Below are 21,579 nucleotides of genomic sequence, written 5' to 3' on the forward strand. Positions count from 1 at the left end.
TCACGTTATATTACTGGATTTTAAAGGCAAAAATACAGTTCTGTTTTGAACACCAAGGTCAGACATTCACCCACTTACAATGGTAAATACATACATTTGTGTACATGGGAAATCAAAATACACAGCACACAGGTCTCTAGGACAGGAAGGCTCCCCTCCCAGCCGTGTGAGGCACCCCTCCCTCCAGCCCACCCCCCCACCCACTGGTCAGCAGAGGCCCTGAGGGGGCAGCACCAGCATTTCCTTTACCCTCTTGCGCCACCTCTGCCCTCTGACCTTTCCCAAAGGCCACCTTAGAGGGTCACCAGCAACAGAATGGACAGAAACAGAGAAGAGCAGGCGACAATGTCATGGTGACAACTTCCAGATGAAGGAAATGCTCCTGAACCCTTAGTACTCAACTCCCCAGGGAGGAAGTACGTGCTGCAGCATCTGATGAACCAGATCAGGGCTAGGATTAACCCTGGGCCTGGGTGGACCCCATGATCGCACCAGAAGTTGAGCAAACGGGGAATGGGTGATGAAGCAGCATCTCCGGTGGTCCTGAGAATGAACCACAGACTTGACTATTACAATGGAACATGAAAGAAAATGTAATAGGAAAAGAAAAAAAAAGTCAGAATCTTGTTTTTAAAAGTAAAGTTACAAAAAGGTTACCACCCAGGATACTTGTCTCCTTTCTTTTAAGGCACTTTGGAAAAGTCAGGATCTGGGAACAGAAAGCGAGGTCTTCATTCTTTGCATTTCCCAAAGCTTCCTGTCAGGGTTATTCCTGGCTTTAACAACGTCGTTATTAAGGAGTGGGGAATTGACAGACGGAATACTCTTTGCATAGCACAGCTACAGTGGAAAATAATTTGTAACCAACACAAAGGTTTCTGGAAAAAGAACCAGGTAATAGCATGAGATGCTCAAAGCGATAAAGGCACAGGTATGATTGGGGCCAGGCACCAGTTCAGCGTCCACACTGAGGGCTGGTTTCTAGGCTGCGCCCAGCTGAAAGGTTAACCCTGGGATTAGAAAGCTGAATTTTAAGCCCTCAGCCCAGCCTGAACCCAGCACTCGTGCCCAGTGGCAGGAACTGCCTTGTGCATCTCACCCCAGGCAGGCTAAAACCTCCAGTAGCAGAGAAGGGCTTGGGGAAGACATCTGCTGTGAGTCGGCCTCCCTGGGGTAGGAGCACCTGCTAAAACCTGAGGGGGGATGGGAAGCTCTCGGCACCAGAGTGGCCGTGGGAGGAGTGTGGGTGTGTTCAGCTGAACTGCTCTCTAGATCTCTAATTAAAAGGCACATTCATGCTGGAGAATGGACAGTCTGTTTGACCCTGAGTGCCACAGGCCAGTTTTAGGAAACAGGCAAGAGGCAACGGAACAAAAAGGGGGAGGGAGGGAAGAGAAAGGCAGCACAAGGGAGGCAGGAGGAGGAGGAGGAGGAGGAGGAGGAGGAGGAGGAGGACAGAGAACCGGTCCTGCAAGGTGGGCCAGGCAGCTCGGCCAACGGTGCCTGGAAGGCAGCCCCCAGGGGCAGATGGAGGGCCAGTAAACAATCTGATGGCTGTCATTTCCAGCTCCACAGCCTGGGGCCTAAGGGGGCTGCTGGGATCAGTCTGAGGAGATAGGGGTTGTTCCCTGGCCCTGCCCACCTGGGGAGGGCAGGGAGGTGGTGAGGTGGGGAACTCTGCCAGGCAGGCCAAGGTGTCTGCCTCCCCTGCAGAGTCCAGCTTGACAGTGCTCATGGGGCACCTTAGCTCTCACCGAAGGACCCAAAGATGTCTACGCGCTTCAGAAAACCTGGCCTGCCAGCTCCATCCAAGGCCCATGTGGGGCCACTACAGCATACGTTATTTTTCACCCTAAAAAATGCTCAATCCCCATTCCCACATGTAAAACCCCACAGTAAAAATACATAGGAAATTCAAGTTTATATAGCATGCTCAGAAAAATAAATTGCCATGACTAAAGACTATGCCATTCTGGATCAACACAAAATCAAGCTAGACCATAAGGAGGATCTGATTTGTTCTTTAAAATACTACAACAAATGCTATTAAAAAAAAAAGGATTTACATTCAGAAATCAGGCATCTGGAGAAAGGCCACTGAATGTGAGAACACCCAAGGCTTTTGCTCTGGTGGCTAAAGTGACCTTGGAATTCAAGCCTCAAGTTTTAAAATTCTTTTGCTAAGAAAAGACACACATACACAGTGATTGTAATAGTTGCATATCATGGAGAGAGGGTCGAGGGTGGGGGGTGGTAACGCGAGAATGGTTGTAACTGGGTGTTTTTCTGTTAAAACATGACAATGGAAAAACACCACACCGATCCGATTTCAGTAGCACTCTCCAATTTTTCACAAAGTAATAATACCACACTTTAAAGCAAAATTCTTACCTATATCACAACAAATTAGCAGGTTTGTGTTTTTTTTTTTTTTTTTTTGCTGGGGATGAGTCCCACAGTCACCAGATTTGGAGCTGTGCATAGCTTTGATTCTTTGGGGTGACACCATGAACATGCCGAGAGCCCCCAGAGGCTGATGGTTTCTATGCTTACATACACCTCATGGGGCTGAGAAGTCACATGCTGAGCCAAGTTGGGGGCAATATATCCCACTCGTCCTGGTCGTCCGGAAAGGCGTCTGAATGATGAGCAGAGAGGGCCTGTCACTGATTGTGAGAGTGAGAGGGACCAGCCCAGCACACGGGCAGAGACACAGCAGAGGTCCCTGGCCATTTTCAGGTCTCTGATCAGTGCACCAAAATGCTAGCTTGGCGTCCCAATGTCCACTGTGATTTTGGTATACAACGGGTACCTCTGGACTTCTAACACCATGTAGGTGAGTGAGTTCAAACCATCAGACAGCATTGTCTCCTTTGTATGTGCAATTCGGTCAAACCTACAAGGAACAAAAAGACAAAGGGTTTGAAGCCAACACAAAAATCTTAAAAAAAATAAAGCAAAAACAAAACTCAAAACTTAAAACGTTTGTACTTTAATGGCCCCTTTCCCCTCCTACTAGGCTTCTCCGGTGGCTCATCAGTAAGGAATCTACCTGCCAATGTAGGAGATGCAGGTTCAATCTCAGGGTCAGGAAGATCCTCAGGAGAAGGAAGTGGTAACCCACTCCAGTATTGCCTGGGAAATCCCATGGACAGAGGAGCCTGGTGGGCTACAGTCTGTGGGGTCGCAGAGTCGGACACGACTGAGCAACTAAACCACCACCACCACCACTTCCCTCCTACTCCAACCCTGCCCTGTAGATGGAACCCGTTTTCCCTTAAGGCACAGAGCCCACTCCAGAGCCCCATTCCTGCAGCCAACCCCACCTGAAGGCAGAAGGAAACACACACAGGGGAGAGAATAAAAGAGAACACACCTCTGAGGATTAGGTTCATTTTTCTTGTCTCTTGAGTGGCGGATCATCCGACACTTCCCGATTACAGCATTTGGGCGAGACACAGACATGCCTCTAAAAGCTAATCTGTAAGGAGCAAAGGGACAAGTGGTCATCACAGAGCTGCCACAAGACCCAGGTCCCACAGCCACAGTGGCAAGACTTTTGTCCCATCCACCATCCTATCCTGCCAGCTGGTCTCACCAACCCACATCCCAGCCCAGTGTACAGGTAGCAGTTAAAACTCACACCCCTCCCTCATATCCTTTTACCCTTGGTTCTAGATCCAAGGGGGACTATCCTGTGCCAGGCACTGGGGGTGTCTGCCCTCGTGGAAATTACGATGTGGATGTTTAGAATGTAGGGCCATAGGTGACAGGACGAAGGGGAGGAGGTGGGCGTGGGGATGCTCAGCACAGAGGGAGAAGCAACCAACTCCACCTGATCGAGACTGGGCAGAGCCAAGCCCTGAAGATGAGTGGGTGTTTGCCAGAGCATTTTGGGCAGTCAGGACAGCACAGGCAAAGGCAGGGAGGTGAGAGCAAGCGCAGTGCCCTCTGGGAGCATCGAAGTTTGGGGTAGGAAGTGGCCAAAGGTGAAGCAGGAAAGAAGGGCAAAGACTGTATCATGGAGGCCTTCTCAGAGCATCTCCCAGAACAGGGCTAATGTCTGAAAGGGATATTACTTTTGGACTATAGCCGAAGTTTTATAATGATCATACATGGAATATAACCTTTAAAAATTGTGAATTACTATGTTGTACATCTGAAACATACATTGTACATCAACTATACCTCAATTTAAAATTTTTAAAAACTTCTTTTAAAAGAAAGGACAGAAAGCTCCTCCACAACCACTGATGCTTCTGTTCCCCCACCCTCAGGGGGTTGTTCTCGGGGCTCCCTCCTGGAGACTTTTCTGATCACTCAGGTCTGCGCAGCACGTCAGTCCTGTACACCGTCACACGGGCCCAGCTGCCTGGGTGTGCTGCTGTGAAAGGAAGTCTGTTTTTGTCTGGACTCCCTGTTCAGGGCTTCACTGTCTCCCTCACCACTGGTCCTGCCTGGCCCAGTGCTCTGCATATTGATAATCAATCTCTAAAATTCAAGTTTTCTTCAAGAATTGTGTTAAAGACTTGAGTCTATGCTGCAAAGCTAATCTTAAGCGACTTGGCTGCTGCTCTGAGACATCTTCTGTTAATGATGAAATTAATGTACTCCAGTTCAGGAAGGCACCAGGGTGTATTCTGGTTTCAAACTCAGTGGCATGTTCAGGTTGGCTCCCAGAGGGAGAAGGTGCTTTTTGCATACATCCAGCAGGGGTGAAGATTCCACTGCCAGGAAAAACCAAGCAGAATGTGCTTTCAAATGCCACTGACAGATGGTTTTTTTTACCATCTGTGATGACAACTCACGTAATAAAGTTTTACCAACTCATGAAGAGCCCCAGGGTGTGGATGGCCATGTAGTGTGAGTCACCCCTTCACATGTTTCTCATTTTACATTTTCCAGAAGGCTAAGGCAAAAATCACAGAAGCTAGTTTTCCTAAAGATACTTTTTAATTTTTTTAAACTTTTTTTGTATTGGTGTATAGCCGATTTTTTAAACTTTTTTTTTGTATTGGTGTATAGCTGATTAAAAATGTTGTGATAGTTTCAGGTCAACAAGGAAGGGACTCAGCTATACATATACATGTATCCATTCTTCCCCAAACTTCCCTCCCATCTAGGCTGCCACATAACATTGAGCAGACTTCCATGTGCTATACAGTAGGACCTTACTGGTTATCCATTTTAAATACAGCAGTGAGTACAGGTTGAGTTTTTTGTTTTTGTTCCTAATGCAGGTAGATTAAAACTTTCAAGTGCACATCAGAGTTACACACATGCGTATTTTCAGATGCTTTCCAGTTTCATTAAGGGTTCTCATGGTGCGTCTCTTAAGATACTCTTTATCACCTGGAGCATCTAGAGCAGAGCTCACCTAAGAATTCAGGCTCAGTGGGGACTGCATCTCTCCTCAGGGTCAATCCTTGCAAAATAACCAAGCACAGATGGAAAAACCAGAAGTGAAGGGAGACAGGGAAGCACGAGATCTAAGTTGTGATGCTTACCTGTTATAAATGTCATCATCTTCACCTCCCCAGCCCCAGTAGTTATTAGGAAATCCATTGATGCTGAGAAACTGTTGTTTACTTAGAGCAGAGACACCTCCAAAATACTGCACGTAAGGTAGGCTGGGGAAAAAAAAACCACACACACGCACACACAGAGGACCAGTAGTTAGTATTTATTCTTTAATAAAGCTCACTCAAAATATAAATACTTCTGGGCTTCCCTGGTGGCTCAGTGGTAAAGAATCCAATGCAGGAGACATGGGTTCAATCTCTGGTCCAGGAAGACCTCACATGCCTTGGAACAACTAAGCCCTGCGCCACTATTGAGCCTGTGCTCTCAAGCCCAAGAACTGCAACCACTGGAGCCCGTGTGCCTAGAGCCCATGCTCTGCAACAAGAGAAGCCACCACAATGAGATGCCCATGCACTGCGGCGAAGAGTTAGCCCCATTCGCCGCCACTAGAGAAAAGCCCACGTGCAGCAACAAAGGCCCAGCACCGCCGAAAATGAATCAGTTCAGCCACTCAGCCGTCTCCAACTCTTTGCAACCCCATGGACTGCAGCGTGCCAGGGTTCCCTGTCCATCACCAACTCCTGGAGCTTGCTCAAACTCATGTCCATCAAGTCGGTGAAGCCAGCCAACCATCTTATCCTCTGTTGCCCCTTCTGCTCCTGCCTTCAATCTTTCCCAGCATCAGGGTCTTATTAAATTATTTTTTTTTTATATATAAACACTTCTAAAGTTATTTTTATTCCTTGGAACTTTTAAGTTAGGGATTTATGAGGGTTTCCTTTGTTTTGTTTTCATATCAGACTCAGATTATCGCAGAGAAGACAGATATCAAAAAGTAGAATCTTGCACTTTCCAAGAACACTGTGGTTATCTAGACAATCAGTCAATGACAAATACAGAAGCCCAGTTCTCCTGCATTGCTCGAGAACCTGCTTTCCATGGGTCAGAAATCCTTCTCCAGAAGGTCCCAGAAACTGAGACTGCTTTAGAGTCTCCTGTGCCCACCCTGTCATGCCCCCCTTCCCACCCCTGGCCCATTTACAGTCTTGCTTTCATTCTTCCAAAGGTATACTGACTTGAACACTGACCCCAACAGTTGAGACAGCATTTCTGAAAATTTGCTAAAATAAAAATTTTCTTGGAAAATTCTACCACATCCTGACTTGGCAAAATGTATGATGATGAATCTATTTTGACCCATTTTCAAGCAGTAGGGCATCTAGGCTTTCATCCTTCCAAACCATTCTGCATTTCAATATTTCAGTGGTTATGAATTGTGGACTCCTGAGGGACACAGAGGAAGGACTGACGAGAAATGTTAAGAATCTGGATGTGCCCAGAGGGCAAGCAAAGGCTTTCCTGTGGGCTTTATAAAGGCTGCGATTTTGTGACAGCCCTGTGTGTAGCTCCAAACCACAATTGGGCTTTTACTGGAATCCGAAGAGACCAAAACCCATCACACAAATTAAGGAAAACTCTAACTCAGACTTTGAGGGGGAAGTCAGCCAAACCATACAAAATGTATGAAAAAAAAGATGCAGTTGTTATTTTCAAATACGTTCCAGAATTCTGACTGCAAGCACCCACAAGCAAAGATCCCTGGGGGCCTGCTTTAATGAATCAAAGACAATCCACTTGTAATTAGGTATCATCATTTAAGCATCAAGTCATCCCCCTTTGGTTATCTGCACACTATAGTCTGCACTTATAATGTGAGGGTTTGAAAACCAGAGGTGACCAGGCCATTAAGGCTTTTTCATAATCAGTGTTTTTACAGAAGTGGACTCTCAGCCACTGCACAGGCGAAGTATATGCTATTCTGACCAGATTTGGTTTTGCTGTCTCTGCTGGTTTCTCTTACCTTCCTGCCTCGTCTCCCAAGCCTAACTAGTTCTGGGTGAAACATACATGATGCTGTGGTAAAGAATTAGGTAAGCACCACCACACTTCAAGGGCAGAGTTCAGAGGAACCGGTGTGCCTCAAAGAGAAGAAGATACACAAACAGGGAGGGAGAGGGGGAAGATAGGAGGGTACAAAGTTCTGTTTACAGTCAAAAGTTTCCCCCGTTAAGACAGGATGTTTATGGTCTGAACGCTTTAATCTTGGGGAAGGACTTCAGAGCGTCCTCTGTTCATCTCACAGCACTCATGCCCCCAGCAAGGGAGGACAGAAAGAAATGATGAAAGCAAGATGAGTCTGGGGCTTCTCTGGTAGTCCAGTGATTAAAGATCTGCCTTGCAATGCAAGGGACACTGGTTTGATCCCTGGTCCGGGAAGATCCCACGTGTTGCACAGCGACTAAGTCCGTGAGCCACAAATACTGAAGCCCTCGTGCCTAGAGCCTGTGCTCACAACAAGAGAAGCCACTGCAATGAGAAGCCTGTGCACCACAACAAGTAGCCTCTGCTTCCTGCAACTAGAGAAAGCCCATGTGCACTAACAAAGACCTGGCATGGCCAAAAAATTACTCAAACTTTAAAAAATAAATAAAATGAGTCTGAAAGAAAGCTGTTGGTTGTTCTATACCAAGGGACTGCCAGTTGGCACACAGGCCTGCAGTACTGCGGTAGTCAAGCCTGAGCCAGGGAGGCCCAGCACACGAGGTACCCACAGCACACCTTCTTGGAGCTTCCAGGTTGACTTAGAACATGGAGGAAGAGGTCAGGTTATCCAACTGACAGTTGCCTTAAGTTTATGTTGATACAAACGTGGACAAATCATGGAATGAAATGCAAATTTACTTTTTAAGATTAAAAAAATGGACCACAAGACTATTTTCCACCTATGACAATAGGCTTTCATTACACTGCTGCTCCTGGGGACAGGCATCAGCTGGATTCCTCGCCTAGGGGCATTTTGGTGGGAAAGTCTTGAGCCCCAGTGTTTAAGCAGAAGCCTGTGCTTTGCAGGGAAACAACCGTATTCCTTCTTAAAGTGCCAAGGAAGATCTCAATTACCCAAGTCCAAGAAATTACTGAGGGAAGATGACTCCAATTTGCTTCCCAAATTGTAAGGGGAAGGGGAGAAGAAAGTCAAGTATTACAACCACCCTCTGGAACCTGAAGATAAGTGCCATCCCAAATATAAACACTTCTCACCTGGAGGTGCAGAAGTATAGGTGCTTCTGGAGTCCACTTCCCTCCTTAAATAATAACTGACTATGAGTATTCTCCATGTGAATGCAGAGTTCCAAAGAATAGCAAGGAGAGATAAGAAAGCCTTCCTCAGTGAGCAGTGCAAAGAAATAGAGGAAAACAATAGAATGGGAAAGACTAGCGATCTCTTCAAGAAAATTAGAGATACCAAGGGAACACTGCATGTAAAGATGGGCTCGATAAAGGACAGAAATGGTATGGCCTTAACAGAAGCAGAAGATATTAAGAAGACGTGGCAAGAATACACAGAAAAATTGTACAAAAAAAGAGCTTCACGACCCAGATAATCACAATGGTGTGATTACTCACCTAGAGCCAGACATCCTGGAATGGGAAGTTAAGTGGGCCTTAGGAAGCAATACTACGAACAAAGTTAGTGGAGGTGATGGAATTCCAGTTGAGCTATTTCAAATCCTGAAAGAGGATGCTGTGAAAGTGCTGCACTCAAAATGCCAGCAAATTTGGAAAACTCAGCAGTGGGCACAGGACTGGAAAAGGTCAGTTTTAATTCTAATCCCAAAGAAAGGCAATGCCAAAGAATGCTCAAACTACCGCACAACTGCACTCATCTCACACGCTACTAAAGTAATGCTCAAAATTCTCCAAGCCAGGCTTCAGCAATATGTGAACCACAAACTTCCAGATGTTCAAGCTGGTTTTAGAAAAGGCAGAGGAACAGAGATCAAATTGCCAACATCTGCTGGATCACTGAAAAAGCAAAAGAGTTCCAGAAAAACATCTATTTCTGCTTTATTGACTATGCCAAAGCCTTTGACTGTGTGGACCACAAAAAACTGTGGAAAATTCTGAAGGAATTGGGATGGGAATACCAGACCACCCGACCTTCCTCTTCAGAAATCTGTACTGGACATGGAACAACAGACTGGTTCCAAATAGGAAAAAGAGTATGTTAAGGCTGTATACTGTCACCCTGCTTATTTAACTTATATGCAGAGTACATCATGAGAAATGCTGGGCTGGATGAAACACAATCTGGAATTGAGATTGCCAGGAGAAATATCAATAACCTCAGATATGCAGATGACACCACCCTTATGGCAGAAAGTGAAGAAGAACTAAAGAGCCTCTTGACGAAAGTGAAAGAGGAGAGTGAAAAAGTTGGCTTAAAGCTCAACATCCAGAAAACAACAAACATCATGGCATCCAGTCCCATCACTTCATGGCAAATAGATGGGAAAACAGTGGCTGACTTTATTTTTCTGGGCTCCAAAATCACTGCAGATGGTGACTGCAGCCATGAAATTAAAAGATGCTTACTGCTTGGAAGGAAAGTTATGACCAACCTAGATAGCATATTGAAAAGCACAGAAATAACTTTGCCAACAAAGGTCCATCTAGTCAAGGCTATGGTTTTTCCAGTGGTCATGTATGGATGTGAGAGCTGGACTCTAAAGAAAGCTGAGTGCCGAAGCACTGATGCTTTTGAACTGTGGTGTTGGGAGAAGATTCTTGAGAGTCCCCTGGACTGCAAGGAGATCCAACTAATCCGTCCTAAAGATCAGTCCTAAGTGTTCACTGGAAGGACTGGTGTTGAAGCTGAAACTTGAACACTTTGGTCACCTGATGTAAAGAGCTGATTCATTTGAAAAGATCCTGATGCTGGGATAGATTGAGGGCAGGAGGAAAAGGGGACAACAGAGGATGAGATGGTTGGATGGCATCACCAACTCAATGGAGATGAGTTTGAGTAAACTCCAGGAATTGGTGGTGGACAGGGAGGCCTGGCGTGCTGTGGTCCACCGGGGTCGCGAAGAGTCAGACACAACTGAGCGACTGAACTGAACTGATGAGCTTCAAAGGACTTCCCAGGTGGCTCCAGTGGTCTAGAACTCCTACCAATGCAGGAGACGGAAGAGACACGGGTTCGATCGCTGGGCCAGGAAGATCCCCTGGAGAAGGGCATAACAAGCCACTCCAGGATTCTTGCCTGGAGAATCCCACGGACAGAGAGGCCTGTTGGGCTACGGTCCATAGGGGTGCAAGGAGTCAGACATAACTGAAGTGACTTAGCACAGCACTCAACACATATGCACTCTGAAGAGACTTAACACAGCACTCACACACATATGCTTCAAAAGCACCCAGTTCTCCCAAAAGGCATTCTCCTCCAAAGCCTAAGAGGCACTTACTCCTGGGCTAGAGGAACTGCGTTCCCTGGTTGTCATGGAAGACATAGATATGTTTTCTGCAGATTCCGGTAAACATCTCTTACCTAAATCCAAACTTATCCATTGCTACAGAAATGTGCCGTGGCTGTGAAAAGCACCTGTAGGTGTTATGGTCGTTCATTGGGATGAGGTCCACGTCGCTAAACACAAAGCAGTTGTAGTCATAGTCCTTCAAGGCCTCTTTAAAGCCAACATTGAGGAGCTTTGCGCGGTTGAACATGGACTCTCCAGCCTGGTGCAGAAACAAAAAAAGTTGCCATCAGATGCCATGAGGCCTTTCAGCCAAACACCCATGGGGACTGGTGACCTGTCTGCTCCACATGGCCCTTAGACCATTCCTGGGCCTCATTTTCTACCCTCACTTTACAGCTCAATCCTGAATAGCATTCCCTGAACCAGCAATCCCTCTTCTAGGAGTTATCTTGTAGGACTTGCAAGTGTGCAAATGACAGGTGAACAACATGTTCACTCTTTTCACCACATGTTCACCAATGCAAAAGGCTGCAAACAATGACGTAAACATGACCAGGAAATGGCTTAAATAAACCATGATGCATCCATATAATGGAATAGAGCTGTTTAAAAAAAAAATAAGGAAGCTCTAAAAGGAAATGATCATCGAGATAGTATTGTTAGGTGAAAGGTGTTTAAACAGATGTGTTATTTATTCTTATAGTACATATAGGCTAATTGCAGGAAGGATATCAGGAAACTGGTGACAATGGGACTTTTTCACTTCTACCTGCTTTTGTGTGGTTGACTAGGGTTTGATCATCACACTGTGTCCAGGTATTTGTCACTAAACCAGGCACCAGGAAATATGGCAAACTCAAGCCAGTCTCTGCCCTCCCAGTGCTCACAGTGTAGGGGGGGACCAGTGCACTACTGGGCACAGTAGAGATAGTGTGTATAAGAGAGGAGGACACCCGCTTCAGGATGCCAACCACGGGGTCTACAAGAATTAAGTGGGCTGGTGCCAAGGTACTTCATATTTTAGTTACTTCTCGTTTATTTTCAGCCTCCTCCCATTAGAACATAAGCTCAATGAACGCTGGAATTTTTTTTTTTTTTTTTTTTTGCTTTTTCTTCACCCATTGGAAACAGGCCTGCAACACAGCCTGGCATACAATAAGAGCTCAATAAATAACCACTGGATGGATGGATTGATGGGTAGATGGATGAGTAGACAAATGGATGGGCTTCAACACACAATGGCAGATGGCAACCCTTTGAGCAGACTCCAACCTAAGGGGCCTCTCATGGGTCTCTGCTCTTACCAGTTACCAAGACCCCAGGTTAGTAAGGACAGTAACATCATCGACACAATCACGCTTACACTTAATTCACAAGCACTTCAATATCCATACTCTCATCCTGGCTGGAATTCTCCCACCACTGTCATGAAGAAACTAAGGCCATATAAATGACTCAGCCAGTGCTGGAGCCCAACCCTCTAGAATCCTCACTTTCCAGTCTTTCTCGGGATCAACCAGATCAAGGACCTCTACTTTGGGGGAAAATGTGCCTCACGAGGGCCTACAGTATCTGTACGGTCTCTAAGGTGGGGTGCTGAACATCTTCTCTCCAGAACTCTAAGATAAGGCCCAGACACTGGCTCTCCACCAGGCTGCCTTAGTGAGGACAGAGTGCCCGGAAGGTGCCACACCCCCCAGTGTCAGGAGGGTGACTTGGGGCCACGGACCACTTGAGAAAGATAAGTACCAGGAAGTCAGAAAGAACAGCCCCAAAGAGTAAATGCAACATTTTACATGAGAGCTCCTTTCTTCAGCCCATGAGAAAGCATTCTAACCATGTGTGGTAACAGGAGAAGGCTGCACCCTGAAGTACTCAGGGTGTACTTGGGCTGCTCTGTGAGTTAACAGAGAGGTACCATGGCATCTCAAAGAGTTGGACACAACTGAGCATGCACGCAGGCACACACGCCAGTTAAGAACCATCTAGAATTCTGCCTTCAGCTAATTCTGTGTAAGTCATGAGACCAAGAAAAAAAATGACCAAAGTTTAGGAACTGCATATGAAGTTGTAGTCGTTATTATTATTACAATAACACACTGCTAATATTCTCTGGGGGAGCCGATACACCAGGCACAGGGAAGTATTTTACAAGCATGGTGTGTCTTTTAATCATCTCAACAATCTTGTTAACAGCCTTCACCTCCAAATCTGATTTGCTTCCTTCCTCCCACAACCTTCGACCTCCTGGTAATAGAGGCCTGCATCTGGTGGCTTCCATCTTCCTCCTCCAGTCCCATAAAGATTCTCAAAGAATTAGCTTTCTCTGAACATTGTGAGATATAATTCAGCCCCATTGAACATGTTTCCAACAAGTGAACAGGCAATGTTCCAACAAAGCCTTTTCCCAGTTGTGGAGCAGACCCCCAGGAGTCGCTGCCCAATGTTCCCTTCTCTTGGTCCGCTCCCCAGTGACAGGCGCAGGGTGTTGGTGGCCTTGTCTGAACCACAGGACCTGGCCGGTTGGCCATGACTGGTTGATCTAAGCAGATACCTGACTGAGACTACCCTAAGCATTTTCCTCTCGCAGGAACTAGAAATATGGAACCATGAATGGGCACCGCTGTGCCAACCCCAGGACCAATGGCAGTCCGGAGGAGAAACCCAAGGAGCAGACCTGTTCTACCCCTTTCCCCATGTGTGGGGTGACTGACAAGTGGGTGTACCAGTCAAGAGAGGCCAACATCCATCAGTCCAGAGGGGACAGGAGCCTGGGCCTGGTCAGTGTGCTGGCCTGGGGAAGAGTGAGGACACGTGAGGTGGGAGGCCTGGCCGAGTCTACGCTCTCCAAACACTTCATGCAGCAAACCCAATGACCTTTGGGCAGATCTGAGTGGCAGGGACAAATGTCTCAAGAAGTGTCAGATGGCTCTCCAAGGCATTAGAACCTTTTTCGAGAGCCCTCATTTACCCTAAACAGAAGAGCAAGTAATATGTCCATTCAAAACAGAATCCTCATACACTGCTGGTGGGAATACAAAATTGTGCTGCCATCTTGGAAGACAGGCTGGAGTTCCTCACAGGGATAAACAAAGAGTCACCATGTGATCCAGAAATTCTACTCCCACGTATATACTCAAGAGGAATGAAAACATGTCCACACAAAAACTTTCAAAGTTCACAGCAGCACTGTCCAGCACTTTTTAGATAGCTAAAAAGTAGAAACAACCCAAATGGCCATTAACTGATAAATGGACAAATAAAATGTGGTATACACATACAATTCAACACTATTCTGCAATAAAAAGAATGAAGTACTGCTACATGCTGTAAATTGGATGAACCTTGAAAACATCATGCTAAGTGAAAGAAATCAGTCACAAAGGATCACAGATAAGACTGCACTTATATGAAATGTCCAGAACAGGCAAATCCACAGAGACAGAATGTAGAATTGTAGCTACTAGGGCGGGAGAGAATGGAGGAATTAATTGATAGCTAAGAAGTGTAGGGGAGTTTTTTTGGCTTAATAAAGATATTCTAAAATTGATCATGGTTGATAGATGCCCAATTCTGAATATACTAAAAGCTACTACTGAATTATATACTTTAAATAGGTATATTGTATGATATGTGATTATATCTCAATTAAATTATCAAAAAACAAGAAAAGAAAAGCCTGCTCCAGAAATGGGAGAGGACCAGAGGGCTCTTTTTCTCCCTCTTTTTCATATATTGATTCTGGTCATTTATTGGGTATCTACTTTTTGCTTAGCAAAAATACAGAATACAGAAAAAGAAAAGACACAAGCCCTGCTTTTGAGAAGTTCCAAGTTAAACAGGCAATTGTGTTTTTATGGAGTGATGAGCTCTTTAGGGTGGACAGCTACCTAAAGGGGAAGGAGGAGAAAGGAGCTCCTCAGCTCAGCACATACAGAGAAGTAGAGGTGGAAACACAAACCCGATCGTAGAAAATTAGAGAAGGCCTCGAAGAAGCGAGCCAAGTTTAGTTGGGAGGCATGAGAAGAATATTCCAAGACGAGCGAGTAGCACTTGTAAAGCCTGTGAGGAAAAGACAGCATTCAGGGAACTACAGAAATACAGATTGGGGAAGCCAGACCAAGATAAGAAGGTGGATGTGGATCAAAACATGGGGCAGGAGAGGCAGGCTGGGAACTTTGCTAAAATAATCAAGACTTTCTTTTTTTTATTCAGGCCATAGGAAGCTCTTGAGGTTTTAAATGAGTATTATGTTTTGCAAGTCCAGGAAGAATTTGTGCCCTACTTGCCAACTGAGGGCAGCAAGACCAGTCTGGAAGCTATGGCATGATTACTGGAGACTAGGCAATGACACGGGGCAAGCAGAGAATGCCTCTCCGGAAGGGCTAAGCGGGGGACTCCACTTCCCCATTTCATGCCTCACTTGTTCCCGGGCCTGTGCGCTGCACCTGTGAGCAGCCTTCGTGGGGTTTCCAGGAGAGGTACCAGAATCTGGTCTAATCACCAGGCAAATCCTGTGGTTAAGGCAAGTGCAGCCTTTCCCTGATGGTAAGAGGAGACAGATGACCACAGCGCCAACTGCCCAAGTTCTCAGTTTCAGGAAGACCCACCACACCACCCTGGCTTCCCTGGATGTCAGGCCCTCGTGTGAACACCAGCACACATATCCCCTGACCATGACAGCTTGGGGGCTGACTACCTGGCCCCTCTGCCACCAAAAGACATAGCAGCAAAGAGGTTGGAAACACCAACCCTAAGCCCAGAGTCTCAAAGAATCAGAATTTCTATGGGATGGGAGAAACAATTTTGCTCCTATACATACCCCCTGCCCATCACACCACTCCTCCCCTCCACAACAGCTACAGTAACCCACAGGCTCTCGAGCCCACAGATCCAGAGGCAGGTCTGCAGGCAGTGGAAATCTCTGCAGAAATACCCTTTTGCATGCTTCCCCGTGCCCCTTCAGACTCTAAGAGGAAAGACCCAGGACAAATGGGTGGCAGACAAGCAGAGGAAGCTCTGGCCAGGCAGCCATGCAGCAGGACTGACCAGCAAGCCTCAGGAGGGTAGACAGGCTGGCTGTGAGGGGATCTCCAGAGAATTGCTGGGATTACACAAACGCTGAGTCTGTGGCGGGATAATATCCACTGGCCCATTATTTCACAGCAGTTGGGTCTCTGGCTTTGAACCTTAATAATACAGGAGGCCCTGAGTTCGGACAAGGCCCTCAATAAAACCTGGATCAGAGACTTAAGCTCTTCTCCCAGTGAGTGAAGGAAAGGTGCCCTCCAGGGTCTGTTGCGGGGAGGGGGTAGTCCTCTTGTTTGCCACAGTAATTACTCACAAGAGAGGGCAAATCCTTGGCCCCTGACAGAGCAGAACACAGGTCAGAGCCATAAGGTCCCTTCAGAGAGAACAGAACTAATAAAGCAGCCAAGCAAGGACTCTGGGCAAGGTAAACACAGAAAATAATTTTAGAACTTCAGTTCTACAGTGGGATGTCTGCCTCTCTCCCAGGGCCTACGGCACTGAGATGAGATTTTCTGCAGAAAAACACTTAGAAAATAAAGGCTTCGTTTTCAAGAAAGCAATTTGGCCACTCATATTATAAACCATAGAAATGTTTACACCATTTCTGAACCCATAGTCTTGTATCTGAAAATCTAGCCTAGGGAAATGAATCTAAATATGGAAGAAGCAAGCACAGAATAAGCCACAAACTGAAAGATGTTCATTACAGTCTTGTTTACACTACTGAGAAAGTGAAAATTACCTAAATGCCTTCTAACAGAGGAATGTCTACACTAATTATGGTGGAACTACAGGCTCAACTCTTGTGAAGGCATGAAAGTGATGATTATGAAGACTATGAAATAACATGGGAAGATGTTGATGATATAGAATTTAAGGGAAAAAAGCAAGGTACAAAAGTATACACACATACAGTATGAGCTCAACTTCGGCTTGATTTTAATGCAAAGTCTCTTTAATGCAAAGCCGGGCTCCCACCAGCCTCAGCATTTCTGAGTGAGCCCACAGGGGCCAGGGTCCTGCCTGGGAAACCCCAGGGCCCGGGATGGCACATGCTCAGGATCATTTACACAGCTTCCCCCTGTCCAGCAGCGCCTGGGCTCTGGACTGGATCTGGGGGCATGTGGACATTACCAGGGTGGCGGCAGTGGTGGCAGCGGCGGCGGCAGCAGTCGCAGCGGCAGTAAGGTCGGCATTCCTCTCTCTCTCTAGGAGGTGAAGGGCACAGAAGAGGAGCAGGTGGAGAGCAAGAAGCATATCACAGAGAGGAGGTCCTCCTTCAGCTTGCTTGGCTACAAACAGGATTAACAAGGAAAAGCAAAGGGCCCCCACTAGAAGGAAAAAAAGAAAAAAGAGACAAGGGTGGCTGCAAGGGAGAGATGTGAGGAAGAGAAGCAAGGGTCTGGGCTGTGGCCACCCTGGTTCCAAGGCAAAGGCACATTCCTAATAAGTGGTCAGTCCCCATCACAAAGTCATGGGGGAATGACATTTCCCAGGACAATGCCCAGGGAGGCAAATCACCAGCTCAGGCAAGTACTTGTAAGTGCTGCTTCAACATGATCCCTGGAGGCTGGAGCGAGCCACAGACAGAGCAAGGGGAAACACACAGCAAAGGAAACGACCAGTCACTGGGGCAGCACGTGAGCAGCAGTGGGATGCGGATATCTACAGCCGTTCCACAAAAGGTCCCAGTGCCCAGAGAAAGGGGCTGCTGCAGAATGGGGCCGGTCCCACCCCTCCCCAGCCCTACTCCTGCATACCGCAATCTGGGTGCTGACAGCTTAGGCAGGAAACATAAGGCAGGGAGGCGGATGGCAAACAGACACAATCAAGATGGAAACCAACCCAGGCGGATGCCTCAGGCCCAGGCAGCTGTCCTCTGGAGCTTCACTCTAACTGTCTTGGCCTCATTTAGGAATCAGCTGCCTGGCCCAGGGACAGAGGTAAGCAGCCAAAGAGGGTAACAGAGGCTCTCACTCACTGAGGGTGCCAGGGGCTGTCTCCCAACCTGCCCACTCTTGGTCTCAGACAAGCAGCTTAGAACCACCTCACGACTGTGCACAGATGAGAAGGAAGAGGGGAAAAACTCCAAAGCTGGATGGAGACTCTTCTGATGGGAGCTGGGGCCTCCATTCAGGCCAGGTTTTACCTGTAACCATGACAACTGGGCCAGCCTCCTGGAGGTTCTGAGGCTGCTACTCCCAAGCCACTGTCCTCTTCTCGTGACCCAGTGGGACTCACGGGGGACACCACCAAGTGGAAATGGAGCTGCTCCTCAGTGAGGAACAGACACATGGCAAGGTGAGGCATTCCAGGGGCTGCAGGTGATTTCTGTCCTAGCTCTGCTGCCTGGCCATCGCGAGACCCCCATCAAGCTGCTCCCCTCTGGGAGTCTTCCCTCAGCAGGAATGGTGTGGAGCAGGGGCACCCATTGCCTCACTGGGGGCTCTCAGGGTCAAAACTCAAACTTTGAGACCGTGAAAGAGGCTCAGTCTAAAAGACCATCATGTATTATGACCATTAACCACCACAGGGCTAAAGTGGGGTCTCTGCTGGGCAGGAAGCTTTGATGGGGCAGAGGGGAGAAGGCCATGCAGGTTCCCAGGGGTCATGACTGGCCTGGAGGGGAAAGGAGGCTTCACGTCTCAGGTTCTCACTTGCCAGAGAGCCAGGACCAAGGGGTCCTGTCCCGAGAGCTGGTGGAGCCACAGGAAGCAGCTCGGGCTCCACACCCTAACTGTGGATGAAGCACGGAGCCTGGTGGTCAGGGAGACAAGGGAGTTAGGCCTGAGGGATGTGGATCTCGGGGCCGCAGGGGCAGGGAAGGCCCACACACAGGCAAACACTCCTCTCCCCTCACTAGAAAGCACTATGGGGCTTGGAAGCAGCCCAGATGGAGAAGGCAGCACAGTTCCACTCCAAGCCTTTGCAGAGCTAAGGGGACGGCCTTCCGTGGTGGCCAGAAAGAAAGCAACCAGGGGAGGCAAGGGAGGCACGCAGGATGGAGGTATCTGGTGCAGCATGAGCAGAGGCCCAGGAGGGAGCGTGTCTCAGGGATGGTGGTGAGTCCAGCGCAGCATGTGAAGGAGAACTGAGGGGAAGTGGCGGCAGGTCTCAGTCTGGGTGCCAAGCTCAGGCTCCCATGCCCTTCAGACCCTCGCCTGTGGGCGAGGACATAATGGAGTTTAGAGAGGGCATGCCGTGGTCGGAGCTAGAAAAACTGAGTGAGCGCAGAGGCACCAGACCTACAAACGGAAACAGAGACGGATCCTGGGCCCTGTTTCTGGGGCAAGGTGCTGCCACGGCTACTACGAACCCACTTGCATCTGTCATCCGTTTGGTAATTCCCCTAGTGGCTTATCTCACAAACATCCTGTATTTCTTATTAGAGTCAGGGCTGCCAGGTGGTGATCTGCCTTCCCTTTGCCCTTGGTGGTTTTATAGTTTCCTTTCTCAATGAAAGTATAAGGAAGGGAGGTGTGCACCCCACCTCCCATCTGCTAAAATATCTTAGTGTCCTCCTCTGTACCTGCGCTGGACCTCAGATAGGATATCTGAACCTCAGAGTAGCACCCTTGGCTCTGAAAGGCTGGACCTGCCAGAACCCTAACAGGATGTTCAGTCGCCGGCGGGCGAAGGCAGGAGGAGGGCTGGACGCTGAGAACAGACAGCAATGCTGCTGCTTCTCAGGCTCATCAACCCTCCACCCCTCTTCTTGTGAGATGCAAGTTATTATGGTGATTGCAGGGGACTAAACCAAAAGAAAGTGGTCAACAGCTGAGGGTCATGTGGCGGGAGCCATAGAAGCCCATGAAAGCTCACCCCTGCGGGCAGAGCCCGAGACACAACCCTTCTCGGAAGAAGCTGGCAGGTGGGCCGTGGTCCCTAAGTTCACGACCTTCTGCTCCCATGGAGAACCCAAGAACGGGAGGGAGGGTCTCGATCCTGGTACTGAGCGGGGGTTAAACAGGAGGCAGGGAGAACAGTACAGAGTTTATCACCATAGTCCTGGGCAGAGAAAACAGGCAGGAAGAAGGGGGACAGTGCGGGGGCGGGGGGGGGGGGGGCAGAAGGAACTCAAAGCAGCTAATGTTTACGGAGGGTTCCCCGTGTGCCAGGTGTGTGCGTCACAGCCCCGTCCCGTGTGTGGGAAGGACTGTAGCCTTTCCCTCCCATGAATGAGGAAACCGAGCTGTGAAGGACTTGAGTCCAAGGTCACTGAGCTGGGAAGGGGCAGAGCCAATACCCAGGCAGTCTGAGCCTGGAGCTCACTGCCAGTCCTGGATGCCCAGCTCTGAGGAGGAGGGACTAAGTGCCCTTGAGAAGGGAACTGGTGCTAATGTGCTGAGAGGGCGCTAGGACACGAGACTGGGCTCAGAGCTGCAGCCCTACTGTGGCCTATGTGCCTTCCTACCAGTCCCTTCTTCCAATCCCTGAGCCTCAGTTTCCTCATCAGCAAAACAGATGAGAACAGAACTCTCTGTTCTGTACCTCAGGGGTACAGGTGAATCCCAGCAAAGAATGAATGGGAAGTCAGGGATAGAGGTGGGGACACAGCCCCCACTTCAAGTAGAACATGCTGTGACCCAATGTGACCCACTGTGGATGCAGGGCTAGGCAGCATTTCAACGTGGCAAGGGGAGGTTTTGTTTTTAAAAACCTGCCTGAGAACCTGAGGGCTAGATGTCTCAGGGGCCCCTCCTATTTTAGGCAATTTCCCTTCTTAAATTGGGTGTGTGTGTTGGGGCAGGGGCAGTGAATGAAGTGTCAAGATGACAGCAGGGTGTCTGAGACAGGAAGATGCTAAGAGGCCTAGCTGCTCAACAAATGGTACCACAAAACCCAAGCCAGATGCTCTGAACCACAGCATCTAATTGTAACACAGGGAACGTGGGAAGGTTCTAAGTTGTAGAGAGGGCACGTTCCAAATGTTTCCCCTCCCACCTCTTTCAAGGCTTGGGTTTTCCTATCATCGCTTTATCATGGGTTTCTCATAGATACCACACAAGATGTCCTTTGCTGGAAAGGTAGGGGCAACTTCAGGTTTCTTTATGACTTGGTTACCTGGAAGTCAGATCACATTTTCCCAAAGAAATAATCAGGGTGGAGCTGGAGCAGAAGAAATAAGATTAGCTGGGGGAGAGGGAGATAAAGGAAATGATTTTCTCAAGGCGGAAAGTTAACCCTTGGGAGAGTAAAAAAAGATGAAGAAACGAAAAGACATGGACTAGGGCAGAGGGTAGGGGTGGGGGTGGGGGGTGGTGAGGGGGAGATGATTATACTGACCAAACTAGAGGAAAAAAAAAAGAGAGAGATGTAAAGGTTTGAAAAATGAAAAATAAAATCTTTCCGATGCTGAGATACACATGGGAGAAGACAGGAGTTGGGGGTATTTCTCAGCATCCTAGGGAAAGTGAGGAGGTGGGAGAAGAGGAGGCCTGCTTTCCCCCAGTGTTCAATTCACGGAATAGCTGTCACTCGAGATGGTTCTTGGAAGGCGGTTCCTCCAGTCAGATGAGCTCAGGAAACGTGCCGAGTTCCCTCTGGAGGCTGTCATGTACACCAAGACACTGAAGGCTCTGCAGGAACAAAACCTGCTTCCCATTGTCCCCAGCATCCCTCAAATGCACGTGACCTCAGATCCCCATTTCGGAGAGCACACTTGGGGAGAAGTCCCGTCTTGGGCAGTGACCGGTGTGAGCCAGCA

The 21,579-nt window shown here is 48.0% G+C and overlaps 1 protein-coding gene across 2 annotated transcripts in view; it reads right to left on the reverse strand.

Annotated features, from left to right (window-relative positions):
* Positions 1-221: 221 nt before the first annotated feature.
* The window catches only part of B4GALT1 (beta-1,4-galactosyltransferase 1), a 52,632-nt gene continuing 31,274 nt past the window's right edge, over positions 222-21,579 (reverse strand). Inside the window, exons 3-6 of one of the 2 annotated variants that reach the window (XM_068973691.1) lie at positions 10,913-11,100; positions 5,508-5,630; positions 3,377-3,481; positions 222-2,896 (exon numbers count right to left, since the gene is read on the reverse strand). In XM_068973691.1, the coding sequence (XP_068829792.1) occupies positions 2,764-2,896; positions 3,377-3,481; positions 5,508-5,630; positions 10,913-11,100 (549 nt within the window). In that variant the 3' untranslated portion in view covers positions 222-2,763. The remainder of the gene's footprint in view (positions 2,897-3,376; positions 3,482-5,507; positions 5,631-10,912; positions 11,101-21,579) is intronic. The other variant, XM_068973692.1, reaches the window with a different exon arrangement.

The sequence above is a fragment of the Capricornis sumatraensis genome, chromosome 6 (genome assembly GCF_032405125.1).
Source record: "Capricornis sumatraensis isolate serow.1 chromosome 6, serow.2, whole genome shotgun sequence".
Taxonomy (NCBI): domain Eukaryota; kingdom Metazoa; phylum Chordata; class Mammalia; order Artiodactyla; family Bovidae; genus Capricornis; species Capricornis sumatraensis.